At 43.2% G+C, this 18,919-nt stretch overlaps 1 protein-coding gene across 1 annotated transcript in view; it reads left to right on the forward strand.

The window, feature by feature from the left end:
- The first annotated feature begins 1,980 nt into the window (after positions 1-1,980).
- The window catches only part of PKHD1 (PKHD1 ciliary IPT domain containing fibrocystin/polyductin), a 242,667-nt gene continuing 225,728 nt past the window's right edge, over positions 1,981-18,919 (forward strand). Inside the window, exons 1-9 of the mRNA XM_081905883.1 lie at positions 1,981-2,095; positions 3,817-3,894; positions 5,245-5,368; positions 8,083-8,182; positions 12,921-12,978; positions 13,733-13,811; positions 14,686-14,760; positions 16,617-16,681; positions 17,441-17,480. Coding sequence (XP_081762009.1) covers positions 2,044-2,095; positions 3,817-3,894; positions 5,245-5,368; positions 8,083-8,182; positions 12,921-12,978; positions 13,733-13,811; positions 14,686-14,760; positions 16,617-16,681; positions 17,441-17,480 — 671 coding nt within the window. The 5' untranslated portion in view covers positions 1,981-2,043. The remainder of the gene's footprint in view (positions 2,096-3,816; positions 3,895-5,244; positions 5,369-8,082; positions 8,183-12,920; positions 12,979-13,732; positions 13,812-14,685; positions 14,761-16,616; positions 16,682-17,440; positions 17,481-18,919) is intronic.

Here is an 18,919-nt window from a genome sequence, read left to right on the forward strand (position 1 = left end):
GTCAGTGGGCAGGAAGTTGCTGCCACAACAAAGGAATGACTTCTTACAAGTGTAGAACTGGCACTGTGTGGAACCTGTCACATTGCCAGTTCTGCAGAGCCAAGCAGCTGGTCTTCTTGATTTCACTCCTAATTGTGAGATCTGAAGAAGTGTGCATGCACACGAAAGCTTATACCCAGAACAAACTTAGTTGGTCTCTGAGGTGCTACTGGACAATTTTTTATTTATTTCGACTGTGTCAGACCAGCATGGCTACCCATCTGAATTGGGAGATCTGTTTGTTTTTAATTAAATTATAAATTAACTATAGAACTTCATCTCCAAATGTTTCTTTAAAATAAAACCTATTGTTAATGCATCCGCACACCCATCAATATATTTATTTATATCCAGCCTTTTTCCCTGACAGGGACTTAAGTCAGCTTATAGATCAAATAAGAGCAGTTAAAAACATAGAGAAACCCCCCCCCCCAATCAATAAAGAACAGTTAAACATTAAAAGAACTAAAACTCTTTCTATATATGAATGATCTATTAAAACAATTTAGATAATTACAACAAAAACATCACAGCACCAGCCCTTTCTTTTAAAGTAGTCAGTTCCCCAAAGCCTGCTGGAACAAGGTCTTCTTCATCTGCTGGCAGACGTACAAGGCGGGAGCCAGACTGGCTTCTCCAGGAAGGGAGTTTCAAGGTTGCCTGGGAGGAAACACCACCGAGAAGGCCTTCTCCGCATCCCCACCAAGCATGAGGTACTAATATTCATGTAATTATAATATAACAAAACAAAAACAAAACGGCAGAATGCAACATCCAGTTCAAATCAGCCAATATAACTGAAGCCTAGTAAAAGGTAAAGGTAAAGGGACCCCTGACCGTTAGGTCCAGTCTCAGTTGACTCTGGGGTTGCGGCACTCATCTCGCTTTACTGGCTGAGGGAGCCGGCGTACAGCTTCCGGGTCATTTGGTCAGCATGACTAAGCCGCTTCTGGCGAACCAGAGCAGCGCACGGAAATGGGAGCTTAAATCTACCAGCAAAGCAGATCTCTCTCTCTCTCTCTCTCTCTCTCTCTCTCTCTCTCTCTCTCTCTCTCTCTCACACACACACACACACACACACTCATACAAAGGATGTAGTAACAGATATCTATCTATCTATCTATCTATCTATCTATCTATCTATCTAATCATCTATCTATCTATCATCTATCTATCTATCTATCTATCTATCTATCTATCTATCATCTATCATCATCTATCATCTGTCTATCATCTATCTATCATCTATCTATCTATCATCTATCTATCTATCTATCATCATCATCTATCTATCTATCATCTATCTACTGTATCTATCTATCTATCATCTATCTATCTATCATCTATCTATCTATCTATCTATCTATCTCTATCTATCTATCTATCTATCTATCTATCTATCTATCTATCTATCTATCTATCTATCTCTATCATCTATCTATCTATCTATCTATCTATCATCTATCTATCTATCTATCTATCTATCTATCTATCTATCTATCTATCTATCTATCTCTATCTATCTATCTATCTATCTATCTATCTATCTATCTATCTATCTATCTATCTATCTATCATCTATCTATCATCATCATCATCTATCATCTATCTATCTATCATCTATCTATCTATCTATCTATCTATCTATCTATCTATCTATCTATCTATCTATCATCTATCAACTCCCATATATTCTGATTAAGATAATACAAAAGCTTTCTTTCAGGCTGGTTTTTTTTTTGTGTGTGCTTCCATGTAGTAATTCTGAATTGGTCTGTAGATGCTCTTAAGAAGAAGGAATCTGAATTGGTATTGAAATGTCTTCTGGGCATCAAGCTGTTTGCCCCAAAGGTCTTTAATATTAATAAAGAAAAACAGCATATAAGACATGTTTCCTTTGCAGGGAATACATGGGAGAGAACCAACCCTCTGAGCTCTGATTATGAATGAGGCACTGATCTCAATGAGAAAGTCTATTGTCGAAAGCAGAGGAAGAGGTTAGAGATGGAGTTTCGGATGCCTGCCTTTCTTGAGGCTTTACTGCTTTTCTTCGGAGGTGAGTCTTATCAAGCCACACTACTGAGCATCAGCACCGTGGCAAAGAGATAAGAGTTTGCCTGTGTGCCTTGTAGAAATTCTCTCACCAGCTTGGCCTGTCAAACTTGCCTTAGTCAATCTGCTATACAAATTTAATAAATAATAATAATAACAATAAATTCTAAGCTTCCAGTTAGCGACCTTCTTTACTGCCTCATCATGTATTTGGTTGCAATAGTAAATAATTTGTTGTTAACTAAAACGTGAATTAAACCATTGCAATTACTTTTGAAGCACATGCAATTATGATACCACACTAGATCAAATACTCTTTAATAAGGACATATGCAGGCATATTTAAGGGATGCTCAGTATGTCTGAGTTTGCTGAAGCATGTTTTTGTGACCAATAGTATACAGTATGTATTTTGCTTATTGCAGCCCAACCTAAATATTTTTCTTTTTTAAAAATGTGAGCTGGGAAGATCCCTGGCTGCTCTGGGTCCACCCCATGCCCAGGGGAAAGACTCAGAGATACTGCTGAGGCCCTAGTTCCACTATGGAATGGGGAGGCTCGTAAGGCCATGGGCACGATGGCTCCTGAGTGCCTACTCCTGCACTGTGAAGTCTGTTTTGCCCCTTAGTTTACTGAGGAGCAGGATGCAGGTGGTGCTTTGGGTTAAACCACAGAGCCTAGGACTTGCCAATCAGAAGGTTGGTGGTTCAAATCCCCCTGATGGGGTGAGCTCCTGTTGCTCGGTCCCTGCTCCTGCCAACCTAGCAGTTTGAAAGCACATCAAAGTGCAAGTAGATAAATAGGTACCACTCCGGTGGGAAGGTAAACGGCGTTTCCGTGCGCTGCTCTGGTTCGCCAGAAGCGGCTTAGTCATGCTGGCCACATGACCCGGAAGTTGTACATCGGCTCCCTCGGCCAGTAAACTGAGATGAGCACCGCAATCCCAAAGTCGGTCACGACTGGACCTAACGGTCAGGGGTCCCTTTACCTTTATACTGAGGAGCTGCAGTTGATGAAATGGGCTGGGCAAGGACTGGACTGAGTGGCATATATCTCACCCAGGAGCTGACCAAGCATGTGTTCAGGTTCCTAATCAGGCCTGCCATGTGGCAGTGAGGGCTGCAAAGACAACCAGAGTTGCTGGCTCCATTGCGTCAAGGCTCTGTCCAGCAGGGCTTTGTTTTTTCAGAGGGAGATATGGAACACACAGGCATCTCTTTCATAGGAAGAGACCTTCACAAACCTTTTATGATCTCCCAGTTCTGCTCAGTCTGCATCCACATGCTCCAAAAGGCCTTTACAAATAGATTATTCTTTTAAGAAGAAAAGCAACTTGCTGTACAGTGGTGCCTCGCAAGATGAAATTAATCCATTCCGCGAGTCTCTTCGTCTAGCGGTTTTTTCGTCTTGTGAAGTAAGCCCATTGACGGCTTAGTGGATTAGCGCTATTAGCGCTATTAGCGGCTTTTAGCGGCTTATCGGCTTAGCGGATAAGCAGATAAGCAGCTTAGAAAAAGGGGGGGAGGAAAAAACCCCGCAGGAACTCGCAAGACATTTTCGTCTTGCGAAGCAAGCCCATAGGAAATTCGTTTTGCGAAGCACCTCCAAAACGGAAAACCCTTTCGTCTAGCGGGTTTTCCGTCTTGCGAGGCGTTCGTCTTGCGGGGCACCACTGTACCATTATATAAGTCATTGCATGTTTTTTTGTTTGTTTGTTTTTTATAGTTACGTTGGCAAAGGTAACCATGGAGCCAAAGGAAGGCAGCATTGGCGGTGGAACCTGGATCACACTCAGATATGAGGGTAGATTTTCGGGCCCCTCAGAAACTGTTGGTGGTATTTCTAGGCAAAAAGGGCAGTCATAAGACTAGCTGCTCTTTGTGACACCTCAACCCAATTTTTAAAAGAAAATGTTACTAGATTAATCATGTGTGATTTTGTCAACCAATGGTAATTTATCAATTAATCTGCTGATTAAATTTGCATGTGGGTGAAAACAATAGTTTTAAAGCAAGAAGCACGCTTTAATTAATGCTCATGTGTGTCAGCCCACGAAATCCTAGAAGAGATATTCTCTACTATGTGAGAGACAATGGGAAATACTGCAAACAAAGTATTCTAAATGCAATTGGACTGTTGATTCCTAAAATGGCATTATTATATTGATAATTTTATTTTCAGTCCCTTTCATTAATGTTTCCTAACTTGAAACCCCCTCTTTCACAGCTGCCGCATTGTGGGTCAACATCCTCATTGAGTTATCCAGCACAACCCCAAATTCTCTTTCCTGGTCAGTAGCTTCCACTTCAGATCCTGTAAGTGAGGTTATAATTTTTTTTTTGCCACAGATTGTATCACTTTGCACTTGTGTACACCGAATTGTGTTTGCCATTTTATGGCTCTCTCTCGCTCTCTCTCTCTCTCTGCCTTGAATACCTTGATACCAGCAAACTTGGCTATGTCACTGCTCACCCCTAACTCCAGGTCATTTATGAGCAAGTTGAAAAGCACAGGCTCCAATACAGATCCTTAGGAGAATCCACTTCTTATATCCCTCCATTGTGAGAACTGGCCACCCCCCCCCATTCTCTGCTTCCTCCTTTTTCACCATTAGTGATGCACAAGATGATCTATCCTCATGTCCCATGACAAGAGGCAAATAAAATTCATTGTAAACATATGTAAAGTGATCCATATTGTGCCCCCCCAAAAATATATGCTCCCTATATGCTCATGGAGTCCAAACTGGCAGTGTCTGACCAGGAACGAGAACAGCAACTTGATGAAAGGGTTGACCTGGTGTGCAGGAGCTGTGAAAAAGGCTAATTTCATGCAAAGGATAATTAGGAAAAGAACTGAAAATAAAACTGCCGATATCATAATGCCATACAAATCTATGGTATAACAGCACTTGGAGTACTGTGTACATTTCTAGTTGCCTCTTCTCAAAAATGATATTGTAAATTGGAAAAGGTACAGAATTTATTAAGGGCTTGGAAGTGTCTGGATTGTGATATATGATGGTGCTGTTACGCACAATATCATCTGTGCCCTGCACATATGATCAGACAGGAGATCAGTGTTTATCCTGTTTCACCTTCTGTGCCTTAAAATGTTGCTGTGTTTGCTTGTTGTTTGGCTGCTTACCATTAGGCCTCTCATATCCCATCAATTGGTCTCACCTGGAAGTGTCGTTCTTGAATTCAGTGCTGCCTACAGTACTGTGCGACATTCAGCCTGTCAGTTTTGATCTGTCCACCACAAAATGCCAAACAAGGTAAGGAAGGTTCTTTGCAGTGCTATTATCGGGGGCAGAGATCCAGATTAGTCAATCTGGAGCCATCCAGATGCTGAACTGCAGGCCCCATCATCCCTGGCCATCTCCCTGGCTGGGTCCAATGAGACTTGGCACCCAACATCTGGAGGGCACCATTTTGGCTACCCAGGATATATGTATATGTCCTTCTTGTTAAAATTTTTTCCTGTGGGCCAAGAAGGGATAGTGGACTCAGACCATCCCAAAACCATGTTAGAGAAGCATTCTGTTTATATATGTGAGTTTACAATGTGCTCTTGTAGGTTGTGGGAATGGACCTACATTCCTTACATGCTTCAACCTTACTAATGAATGTAATGGACATCAGTTCAGGAAGTGCATCTTGTTGCAACAAGCAATGAGTCTCCTACATGGAGGAAGGGATCCAAACCCAACACGGAGGCAGGTTTTCAAGCAGGAAATGTCCTCATCCCCTGCTTCCTGTCCCTTTTAACGTGTCACCGATGATTCAAACTGGGACCTTCTCAAAGCATGAAGAGAAAGTAAATGTCCTGAGGTAACTGCTCCATCAGGGCAAGCATTGTGGCTTCCCAGACAGAATGATCCCTCTCTCTCCCCCACCCCCTGCATGCTGCTCTGGGGGTTCTCCTGACAGCCCCCGACAGCCCCCAATTTGAGGCAGCATGGAGGGGGGGAGGGGAGAAGGCCCCATTGCGCAAGCAGAAGTCCTTGCCCAGGGTTTTATTTTTCATATATTTATTTACAGCGTACTTTTCAGAATGTCTAAGCGGTATACGTAAAAACGTAAAAAAAAACCCCAACGACTTGTAGAGGATAAAAACCAATAAAATTTACCATTAAAAACAGAAAACTACACCACTAGAGCTAGACTGACATCAGTAAGGACAGACATATTATAGGGCCTGCAGGATTACTTGCCATATGTCCTCTTTTTCCAGGACACACCCTCTTTTTCATGGGTAGAGTCGTCATAGCGATCCATAGTTACTAGCAGAAGTCAGCAAATGTCCTCTTTTTTGCTCTTCAAAATATGGCAACCCTGGACGGTCTTGCTATGGTGTTAACATTTTTCCTGCTCTTTTGTTATGCTTTAATTCCACTTCTTAATTGTTTTTGTTTCTTTTTATGCAATATTTCTCTGTTTTTAATTATTTTCAGTTGCAGTCCTTCTGAAGATATACCATAGGGTTGTACTGTTAATTTTCTATATATCTATACTGTTGTCAGCTACCATGGGCATGTTTCAAGGATAGAATGTCTGTCTGTCTGTCTATATCTATAAAACCTCAGCGCTTTTTTGTGTGACCATACTCACTGATATCAGCACCTCTTTCTTTTTTGCTGGCACCCTTAGCATATTAAGATAAGAGTACCAGCATTTCATTTTTTACTCAAAAAGTCCTGAATAAACTTGTTCTTCAGAGCTTATTGCAAGCCTCTTGGCGCCAGCCCTTTGCTTGAAGCACCAGCTTTAAATACAGGTCTTGTTACCACTCAGTAACAAATACTTTGTTACCTCTCGGTTTTTAATTAAGCAAAAGTCATTGTCTTTCCATTTCAAGTCTATTTAGATCTTCAAAATGCTTGACACCCTAGTGTAGCTCTAATATTAGAAAGATACACCAGCGAGAGTCATGTACCCCCTATTCCCCGCTTTTATGGCTTGGTTGTGAATTTATTAATTTTTATCAGACAGTGACTTTAATAGGAAAAGTATATGCGGATGAGAAAAGTTATAAGAAAAGTAGCGTTAGTTTTTATTCCAGACCGTAACAAGGATTTCACCAAGTGCCAAGCAGGAAATCAGAATTTAAAATGTTAACGACAATGATTAACAAGTGTGGCGCATACCTGTGCCCTGAAGAGAAAGAGAGAAAAAAGCTTAAGTTTAAAGACTGGGTTTCTGGATAATTATTACTAAGTTAAAACTTTGACCCGCTGCACTTGGGTGGCAATTTGCAGCTGTCTCCTGTGCTATTCTTCCCCACACCCAACCCTCCAGTAAAAATATCACACCACTGTTTTTCTGGGAGAGCAGTTTTTCTTTTAAAAGTCGCATAATGAGCAGCAATCCAGAAGGTGAAGATTTTCATGTTACTGTACATCTGTGTGAAGAAAAGCTTTATCCGTTCAATGACTACATGCCATTAACTGTGAAAGACACAGCCCTATTTCTAGAAAAAAGGTGGCAACTCTATATCACCACCTGAATTTGCAAAGTGGTGGCGGTGGAGTTACCTGAATTTTATGTAAGTTTAGAAGGTCCTGGTTCTCAGATGGCATAAAATAGAAGTTAACAGACCTAGTCCTATTCCGAAATCCCCGCCTGCAACCCTCCCCACCCCCCAGCAGAGGATCAGGCTCTATTAGCTTTCCTAGGTTTTCCCCACAGATTATATTATATCAGTGAAGCACCCGGGAGATGAGGCAGCCATGTTTTCTTCTCCATGGTCTTCTCCTCCCAGGCCTTCCTTCGCTGCTCTTCTGAACCCATTTTGTGTGTGTGTGTTTTTCTCCTACAGAAGACGCTGGGGAGTTAATGACAAGATGGGTGGGAACTGGGTGGGAGAAATCATGGCTGCCTCGTTTCTTTCTTCAGATTCAATATTAAGCTTCACATTTTAGTAAGGTGGACTCCAGTCTCGCTCATGCTGCTTGCTGGCTATCCTTTGCTCTTATTATTTCCATTGAAGGGCTTCGCAGTGGGGAGGACTTTACCAACTCCAGTTCACTCTGAATGGGCAAATTATCAACAACACGAAGGAGTTGCACTGTGACAACTGCATATTTCAGGTATGTATTCAAGCGGGTGGACGCGTGATTAGGAGCAATCCAGTAGCCAGGCCATAGGACATGGGCCATTAATACATTGTTAGAAATAAGGATTTTAATGTAGGGTAGAATTTAGACATTTAGAGCTAGCTCTGAGCCTTAGGCTAGCTCATCCTTGCATTTATGAGGTGCCCAGACTCACACTCTTCTTGCACGGTGAGTTTCCGACCCCCCGAGGTAGAAATAATGACACATGACACAATTATTAAGGTTAATGGGCTAAAATTGGCCACAACTTTATTGGTTACAGGTGATGAGCAGTATTGGCTTAGGCATTGGACCTAACCGACTATATCTGACTCCAGCCCATCTGCTTGAAGTCTGGGAAGGGTTAACCACCAGTAGGGGGGTATTGCTGATGCACTTAAACTAGGAGCTTCCCCAGGGTCCCCAATATGGGTCGTGCCTTAGGCCCTCACCTCCCCAGGCTTCAGACAGGGCCACGCCCCCCCGGAATCCTTTAACGGACTACCCCTCTATATGTGGGGCAGGTGATGGCACTACCTCCCCTCTTTCCATCTGCAGAGCTATTCCAATGAGTAACCGCCAATACTCAGAAAGTTGTGACGATTTTGCTATGAGGTAGGCGAAAACTAAGTGGCTGGTGCCAATTTGCCAAGTGGGAAAATTCTTACCAGGCCCCTCAATGGCGACCAACTGAGGTCCATAGCAAGGTCAAAGAAAGAAAACCATAGAGGGCAGGAGGGTGGGAAAACCGGAGCAGCTGGTGGGCGGACAAAGAGGGAGATCCCTAGCTGCGTCCTGCCTTTATGGGGCAGGCCATACCCCCGGACCAACCTGATTGGCTGGCTAGGGGGTGACGCAGCTAGAATCCCCCAATCACGCGGGGCTGGCCCCCCACCTCCCGCGCACGTGGAGGGGCCATGAAGCCCACAACCCCACCTCCTCCTTATGCGGAAGTGGCTTTACTTGACAATTCTTTTAGCCCCAGTGAGAACACAAGTATCTTCCATGTTGATATGTTTGTTAGCGTGTAACACGTGATCAGGGCCACATGCAGGCTTGGTGACAGCCGGGACTTATTTTCAATGGAACTTTAACTCGGGAGCATACACTTCTGAGCATTTGCCATGGCACAACCACAACATTTGTAAGACCAGTCAAAGATGCCCAGAGCTCCCATCTCTTGTGGTTTCATCAGACTGAAACAGGTAACCAGTCTTACTACATATCTGGACTTATAAAATCGCCCCTGCTACTTGGTAAGTTGATACAAATGACCTCAATTCCTTGGGACAAGAGCAGTTTGCTTATCTCTATGTTCTCTGCGGGTCATCCTGCCAAGAGCTAATGAAGATTTCTCTGTACTTGAGGTAGTGCTGTGTGGAAGAATATTTGGTAAACTGGCTGTGCATATGAGCTTTCTGTCACTGCAACATCAGCATGGAATGACACTAAGGCTGGTGAGATATGTGTGGTTTGGGAATAGAGAATAAGCTGGCCTTTTGCTCACTGAGCTCACTCAGCTGTCTCTGCTTGCCAATGAGCCAGAACTTTTACCATGTCGTGTACAAGTGCAACCAAGGGTTTTCTGCAGCATCGAGCATGAGGAGTCCCATGTTTCAGCAAATTGCACATTAAAGCTAAGGTGTTGTTTGGGAGTTCAGCTAGCTTAGAGAGCTGATGAAAAACCACCAGGGGATGCAGTTAATGAGACACATTCCAAGCAAAATAAAACACACACTGCCTCTTTGTTTGGGGGCACGAGAACCTGTGAGCCATGCGCATTAAAAATTAATTTTCTCTCTCTGTGGTAGTTGTAAAAACGTAGACAGCTGCTGGCTGTGACAGGTTTGGAGAAACCTGCGGAAGGTATTCCAAGCAGCTGGCGGCCACGGCCTTCCTCTCCTCTCGCTTCCTCCTCTGCTTCCCCACAGCTTGTGCCCAGTAGCGCAGTCAGAGGCTGACCTCATGCCTCTGATGATCAGCATGAAGAGGAGAAGATTCATTAAGTATTCCGATTGCTTCACCTTCCTCTTAGCGGGAGAAGTGCAAGAGGCAGAGTCTGTAAAGGAAGACAGTTCTGTTGTGCTAGATCATGGAAGCTTACGGAAAGCCTGCTTTTCAATTCTGATTTGTAAAGAATCCCTGGTCTCGCAACTGATGGTGTGCATCCCTTTGTATCTAGAACCATTGAATTCTAGAGCTGGAAGGGACCCAGGGGTCATTTAGTCCAACCCCCTGTAATGCAGGAATCTCAGCTAAAGCAACCATGGCAGAGGGCCATCCAACTTCTGCTTAAAAACCTCCAAGGAATGAGAGTTCACAAGCCATTGCTTTCATGAATGTTGTCAGTGTAGAGATGCCCTCAGCTACATTTGATGTAATGCTAAACTATGGTTTAGCGCTATGTGTATGAGTTGCGCTGGGGTGGATTACACCCTGTGTCTTGTGGAAGAGTCAGGCCCAGGCTGCCACCAGGCCCAGCACTGGCGGCATCAACAAGCAGCTCCGCCTCGCCCAGCCCTACCCAGTGCCACCCTACCACCGCACTTGACTGACCTGGGGGGAGAGACGACCCTTGGTGGAATCTACACACATATAAAAAACTGTGAAAATGCTTTTTAAAAAAGTTTTGAAAAATACATTGAATTTTGCATAGCTCACTTCCGCCATCTAGTGTCACATTTGCACATTGCACTTTGCAACACATTTGAAACATTTTATTTGCAGCTCGGTAGTTAGAGGTTATTTTAATCCAGTGACTAACTCCTGAAATCATCAGCTATGCTGTTCAGCTACAAACAGCATTTTCTATACACCACTGATAGACATCAGTCTTTCCAGTATCCTTGCAGGTTAACATTAGGAACAAAAATAATAAAAATGCTAAATATTAAAATGCCATTTGTCTTTGGAATGGATGAGGAGGAGTGATGGATAGGGGATGAAGGAACCTGCAGGAGAGGCAGGCCAGAGATGTTTTCTCAGGGTGTGAAGCTGAGGGAAAAGGGGGAAGGTTGGAGCTGGGAGGGTTCAGTCTTCTGTGTGTGGAATAAGGATCAAGGTATAGTGATAGAGGGCTTAATATTATATATACACATTGGTTTTTTCATTCTTCCTTTCTTTTCTATTATTCTTTTCTTTCTTTTTTATTTTAGATTAGTTTGGTTTTTATTGTATTTTATGTTGAAAACTCTCAGTAAAAATTGTTATAAAAGAAAGTCTGAAAATGAACTGAATGCAGTTACGGATATTAGAGGTAAATTAAGGCTCCAATTACAAGCAGCCTTCCAAAATAATTTTACCATTCTCCACACCACAGAAAGGTCGTATTGCTAATGGTATCAGTAATATACACTAAAAGTGACTGCTGGGTTTGTGGAGAGGAAATTGCCTATAATCCAGCTGGCAAAAAAAGTCAGGTGTCTGAGAAAGCAAAGAGGAGGGGCAATTAAAAGCCGAAATGTGTTCTGGTCAAGCCATGGCTCCTTCATTGGCTTCTTCCCAGAGGATTTGTGGGAACGAATGTCAATTATAACATTTAACAAACAGGTCGCTGATACATATTTCAAGAATACTTTATTATAATTGTGGACCATAGATAATTGAAAAAAAGGATATGAATATATTGGATATTTGAGAATATTTGAATTGCTTTTAATACCAGTAAGTATCAGAATGCAAATGTGACTGGATGAAGTTAGGTTTGGGTGAGAGACAGGATTTTATTCGCTAACCAAAAATTCATTCAAAATATTCAAAACTAGAAAAAATATGCCACAAATGTCTAAGCCAGTGTTTCCCAACCTTGTGCCTCCAGCTGTTTTTGAACTACAATTCCCATCATCCCTGACCACTGGTCTTGCTAGCTAGGGATGATGGGAGTTGTAGGCCAAAAACATCTGGAGGCACAAGGTTGGGAAACACTGGTCTAAGCGATATGTCACTGAAAAAGCAGCCTGAAAAAATGTTAGGATTGTAGAGTATTTTGCAGAATTCTTTAAGGCAGGCTTCCTCAACCTCGGCCCTCCAGATGTTTTTGGCCTACAACTCCCATGATCCCTAGCTAGCAGGACCAGTGGTCAGGGATGATGGGAATTGTAGTCTCAAAACATCTGGAGGGCCGAGGTTGAGAAAGCCTGTCTTAGAGTATCCAGTCAGGCTCCACCCCTCACCAGCTGGCTGCCTTGGTAGCCAATCAGAGAAAGGCCCCAGCCCTCTGGTGGAATTCTGAGGCACTGCATCACCAGACTCTGGTCTGGCTCAGCTTAATTAATTAAGTTAGCTTAATACATGGGTAGGCAACCTAAGGCCCGGGGCCCGGATCAGGCCCAATCGCCTTCTAATTCTGACCTGTGGACAGTCCAGGAATCAGCGTGTTTTTACATGAGTAGAATGTGTCCTTTTATTTAAAATGTATATCTGGGTTATTTGTGGGGCATAGGAGTTCTTTTTTTTTCTTTCCTCTTCAAAATATAGTCCGGCCCCCCACAAGGTCTGAGGGACAGTGGACCGGCCCTCTGCTGAAAAAGTTTGCTGACCCCTGGCTTAATACTTAATTCTGTGATTTTTCTGCCCTTCTGCAAAAATGGCAGAGGACAGACAACCATGAACATAAGTAGAGTTTTCTCACTACATGGCAAGAGTACACTGATGTCTCTCTCTCCAAAACTGTGAATGAAACAATAGTTTTGTGAAAGGCAATGTAATATAATATATATTCTTTTCTTAACAGTTCTCTGTTGCACACACTCCTGTGGTCTATCGTGTGGACCCCCCCTATGGAGTCCCAGGTAAAGGATGGACCTTAACGTGGAGACCGTATATGTCTTTATTTATACAATTGATGGGGAAAACAACTTATTTATGATTTACTTGTCAAGAGCTTTTAAGAGTTTTCCTTCTCTTTGGATGGTCTACATTCCTGGGCTGATGAGTCCTATACACAAAAAGGAGCATAAGATAAGGGAATATAGCAGATACCAATAAGAACAATGAACAGTGTTTTCCTGTATCTTATTTCAGGCTATTATTACGATTTTCTGACCTTCCGATCGCCATGATTTTTAAAATTCGCATAAGCCTACATGCTATATCCTGAATTGTGTCTCCAAGCTATTTCGAAGTCATTAACATTAGTTAGGCTCATTACAGCAATTAAGGCAATAATATTAAGAAGCAGTTTAGGGTAATATTATAATGCTGCAACCCCGAGTTAACTTTAAAATTATATACAATGTTATAATACTGACCTGAAATAAGATACAGGATAATGCTGACTAATGTATTGACCTCTTTTGTTTTAATGTTAACAAATACCACATAAAAATAGTACAATTTTGACTCCTCTTAACACCAGCCATGGAGAATTTGTATTATTCTTTATGATTCTTGCTTATAATTTTTAGATTTATAATACTTACAGAGGGCATCTTCTACTGCACTGAAGAAATCAAGGCAGTAAAACCCAACTCCCCGTCTTCCTCTACACAGATTTTCATTTTGCCTTTTGAATAATTCCCCCCACCCCCATCTTTATCCTGTTAGGAAATGTAATGCAAGTCTATGGTCTTATCCTGGCCCAAGAATTTGATGCCTACAGTTTTAACACAAATTTTATTGATGGGTAAGTGTGTTTATTGCTTCCTTCAGTTTCTCTGTGCAGCTCAATTTAGGGTTATTCCCTTTGCATTTCCAGGATGGGGAACTGTGGTTCTCCAGTTAGAATCATAGAATCATAGAGTTGGAAGAGACCACAAGGGCCATCGAGTCCAACCCCCTGCCAAGCAGGAAACACCATCAGAGCACTCCTGACATATGGTTGTCAAGCCTCTGCTTAAAGACCTCCAAAGAAGGAGACTCCATCACACTCCTTGGCAGCAAATTCCACCGTCGAACAGCTCTTACTGTCAGGAAGTTCTTCCTAATGTTTAGGTGGAATCTTCTTTCTTGGAGTTTGGATCCATTGCTCCGTGTCCGCTTCTCTGGAGCAGCAGAAAACAACCTTTCTCCCTCCTCTATGTGACATCCTTTTATATATTTGAACATGGCTATCATATCACCCCTTAACCTCCTCTTCTCCAGGCTAAACATGCCCAGCTCCCTTAGCCGTTCCTCATAACACGCCCAGCCCCAGCCAGAATGGCCAATGGCCAGCCACGGTGGGAGATGCACTCCGAGAACAAGAGCAGGCCCCGCACCCCGACCAGTGCTGGTTTTAGGGTGGTGCGAAAGGATCCCCTGCACAGGGCACTGAGCCAAGGGGGTGCAAAATTGAGAAGACCCAAAATTGAGAAGATCCATTTGGGGTTGCCAAAATTTGGCCTTGCACAGGGTGCCATATTACGAAAGATTTCCAAGCCTCCCCCGTCCCAACCCTGGCTATGATTAAATAATACATTTGGATTGTTACTGTGCATGGGGGAGAGAAATGTATTGTGGACTTGCATTATTATGGGTTGCCTTGAACTAGCATTGCTTCTCCCCTCTCTCTGCCCCAGCCCTGTTATCCTCGAGGCAGAAAGAGATGCATGGATAACCATTTGTTCCCTTGCCAATAAGCAGATGCGCAGCATGTAAGTTGCTCCTCACACCTTTGATTGCAATGCTTCTTTGCTGTGAGAATTCACAAAGCTTAGAATGGTGCAGCGTATTTGGGGCTTGTATAAATTAGGGAAGGCACACTAATAGTTTTGATGCCAATGAAATATAATTTCTGTCCTTCCATCTCTACCCTCAGCTACAAAATTGGTCCAAATGATTATTTCTATATGCAAGCAGTTTTCTGTCTGAATTCATGGATGCGAATTTGTGCATTTTTTTGTGCATTCATCCTTCATTTTCTCACATGTACCTTCATTAAAATATGTGTGTGAGTGTTTGTTTATATGTGTCCAAGACCAGCACCAGAGTCAAGGGCCCCCACTACCTGACTCATGCTCCTCCCATGCAGCCATTCAGTGGCCCCACACAGTATTTTTCTTTTCCTTTCTGCTGCTGCCGTGGTGACAGCAAGAATACCAGCCAGTCTGTGGCAGCTGGTAGCCCCTGGGCTTGGTGGGGCAGCCTGTGTCCAAGGGGGGACCATAAAGTCTCACGTGTGCGACCAAGGAGGTCACGTGGGAGGAGCCAAGTTGTTCTGCTCCCATCCTCCTGCCTTACAAAGGTGTGGATGCAAGAGCGTGGCAGCCAAGGAAGTACTGAATGCCTAACTAAATGGAGAAGTGCCTATCCTTGGTTTAGAAGGGGTCCCTGCTGTCACAATTTCTTTGGATTAGTGTCACAGTAACTCTGTTACTGCCATGGTTGCAGTTGCCTCCAGAATAGACCACTGAGAAGGTAGAAAATGAAAGCAGATTAGGAAGTCGAAATCATTGTTTAGCTGTGCAGTTAGAAACTCAAAGCATGGTTTGGGTTCTGAATGATGGTTCCTGTGAACTCTGCTTTGGTTGTGGTATCTGAGTATATGGATGTCCTTGAGAGGAGTGAGGTTGTTAGTGGTATCACATCATGCAATAATTCAAACACAATGAGGTCAATCGATCAAGCCCTCTCCTGCTGCTTTTTTATGTAAAGACCTCTGTTTTGAAACAGGAAGACAGTGAAGCTGGCCTGTTAGGTATTTTAATGAATCATTATTTAAAAGTTCCAAGGCTAGGCTTTGACTTTTCTGGCTTTAAAACAAAAGAAAACAGGTCCAGTATTAACTTCATTATACAATTTAAAAGTTTTTTTCCTAGTCATGCCCTCTGGCAGAATAACTTAGAGCTGATTCAGTACCCATATTTGGGCTCCCTGTCCCTATTCAAGGTGATTTCCACCCCTCCCAATTTCATGGGTGGATGATCCAAGTCTGAGATGCGGTAATCTCAGTTCTTCATTAGAGGCCCAGTTCCTGAGCTGCTGCAAATGCTTCTAAAACACACAAAAAATGGACAGATAGTTCTCCCAGTTGTTGTCTTTATTAGGTTTAAAGCAGGTGAATCAATATTCGCTGTCAGAGTTCATGTGCTGAAACTACGTTGTGTCCCTAGACTACATTTTCATGTTTATATTTAAAGCATTTTGATGGGTAGCACTAAAAATCAAAAATATGCTGTGGCCTTTGGAACCTCATTCACAAAATAGTATTTGTTTCTCGATATCCTATTACCACCTTCAGTCAGTCTTCATGGGGACAAATGAGAACACAAATTGGAGAGTGGGCACAAAATTAACAGGGCAGGCAAAACTAAATTTCTCAATGGATGCTCAGACATCACTTGCTGAGCATTTGATGTGATGGGTTTGGATTTGGCAGAACACATTCAGTCCTTTCCTGTCTTTGAAGTGAATGAATAGTACTCAGCTCAGCTTCACATAATATGTTCCATCTCCTTTGTCTCTATTGCATCTTTATGGTTCATTGTATTTTATTTTCCTTTGTTTGCAGATATCCCATTCAAGTTGATCACGGTCTGGGAACTGTAGCATGCCGAGTGGAAGGGAACCATATTGGTCAGTGGAAAGCAGGGAAATAACATGCAATCTTGATTTTATTCAGTAACATAAAAATCAAGAAGGCTAATATAAAAAAGGCTACTGTTGGGGGTATGGGCGGTATGGCCATTCTCTTTTTAAAAAGGTGTGAGCTGCTTACAAATTCATTTTCCCTTTGTTCTTGCTACTTGGGGCATTCCCCCCCAGCTCACACTTTTGGCAGCCGTGATATACCAACTGTTAAGTTGTGGGTGAACATATCAGACGACACAGCGATTCTTCAAACAGCTCTTGTTTATTCACAGGCCAGAACAGAACTGAACTGAAGGGCTCAGTCAGCCTGCTTATATAGAGCTCCAGTACAATGTAACTGTAACAATTTTCTAAAACTATCCAATCACTGAACGTCACTTTTGATCCCTTATTTGCATAACTATCTACAGTATCCCCCTGCTGGCGCAGGGTGAGAACTTCAGTACATAACACCAACTGTAAGCAACAAGTGTATCACAGTGAATGCCTTGTTGAAGCCATAGAGAACAGGCACTCCTAGCAAGAGTTATTCCTCCCAAGAAGTACGAGGTGTGGTTTGGCGGTGGTGGCGGGGGGGGGGGATGGAGCAGAAACAGCAGCTTGTCAGGTGTCTGATGATGGTTCTGAACTGGGTGCAAAAAACATGGGCATTTCAGAGCAAGAGAGGCATGTTAGTTAACTCTGTATGTACACGAAATGATTCACATTCTTGCACTGAGATGTGTGTTTTTTCTCTTCTTACAGGGTCACATAATGTTAGCTTTACAGTGTTTAACATAGGAAAGTAAGTAAGGGATAAGTTGCTTTTTTAAAAAAATTGGCTAATTTTAGAGTTATGTTGTTGTAATGGTTCTAGGGGTTGCTCGTGCATAAGTTGCCGCCACTCCTGGCTAGGTTGCCTGGTTAAACCTTTTCTGTCTGGACAGCCCTTCACTTCGTGGCTGTTCAGTCGCTAGCAGAATCCGTCAGTGGGCGTTTCTTGAACCTCTTACAGCAAAGAAGTTCTTTGACGCCAAGTCTCCGCCTACTCTCACTGCGCGGAAGTCTTCTGCGCAGGGTGGGTGTGGGCAGCGGAGGACCGGTGCTCTCCCCGCTGGTCTCCGGCGAGGAGTCCTGGAGCCCCCTCTCCGATTCCCCCATCTGCCCCCCTTTATCCCTGGTGTTACGCTGATTTCCTTCCCCAGCCGATGAGCTGCCTCTCTCCCTGCTGGGCCCCTCTCCAGCATCGCTTTGGAGCCTTGCCTCCGCCTCTAGCTCCGATGGCAGTTCCCTGACAGTTGTGTTTCTGAATGCCTTCTTTTTCATATAAATACTATTTAAATGCACGTATACCTTCTGCTTTGCTTTGGAAAGTGGTTGTATTCAGAAGTTGGCATTCAAGGTGTCAGTGACATTTCCTGTGTCTGGGTCTGAAAATATGCTTTGAGAGCTTGTTAATGCTCACCTCAAGGTAGAGATGAGCATTAGAAAGTCCCAAGTTGTACCTGGCTTTTCCCACCCAGCCCCCGAATGGCAAGTGGAGGAGAACTAACAATTCATCACTGAGCAGGTGGGACAAGAGTTTCTTTTTCACTGGTGGACTGGTGCTTCTCCCCTATGAGACGTTTGGGGAGCTGCAATGTCATTAAATCTTCCCACTGAAATCCTTGGAGAACAATGCATCCATTCATTTCAAGATTTAAAGATGCTAAAATTCTAAAATCAGCTGGTAGGAGGCAAACAGTCACCTGTCTTTGTAAACTTGCCTTGCACCTTTCAAAGCTGTAGCTAACCACTAACTGCAAAGATGCCCTTTGAAGTTCAGGGGTATCCCTTCCAGGGGACACATTGGGCTGTGCAGGGCTTGGCTGCAAAGTCTTCGGCAGCCAAATATAATTTAATGCCTCAAACTCCCTGACTACAAAGAGCTAGCTGTGCCCAGGTGGGAGGGTTTTTTCTGGACTTGTGAGAGCAGCCTTTGAAAGCCAGAAATGGTGTGAACTCCTTCATTTTCCTGATCCCAGGGTTGCCACTGATTTTGCATGGCCAGGAGAGTCCCCTGTTGTGGCTGCATGAAATTGTCATTTGTACATGGTTGGGATGTTGGCTATTTGCAGTTTAGTTGTGCTGCAGAAAGCTTGCTGGGGAGACCACGCTTTACAAGGAACTCAAAAATAACTTTATCAAGGTTTTAATAACAAAAACTCCTTGTACATTAAATATATCCACAAGCATGATCCACCA

Source organism: Podarcis melisellensis, assembly GCF_964234715.1.
Source record: "Podarcis melisellensis genome assembly, chromosome: 3".
Lineage (NCBI taxonomy): Eukaryota > Metazoa > Chordata > Lepidosauria > Squamata > Lacertidae > Podarcis > Podarcis melisellensis.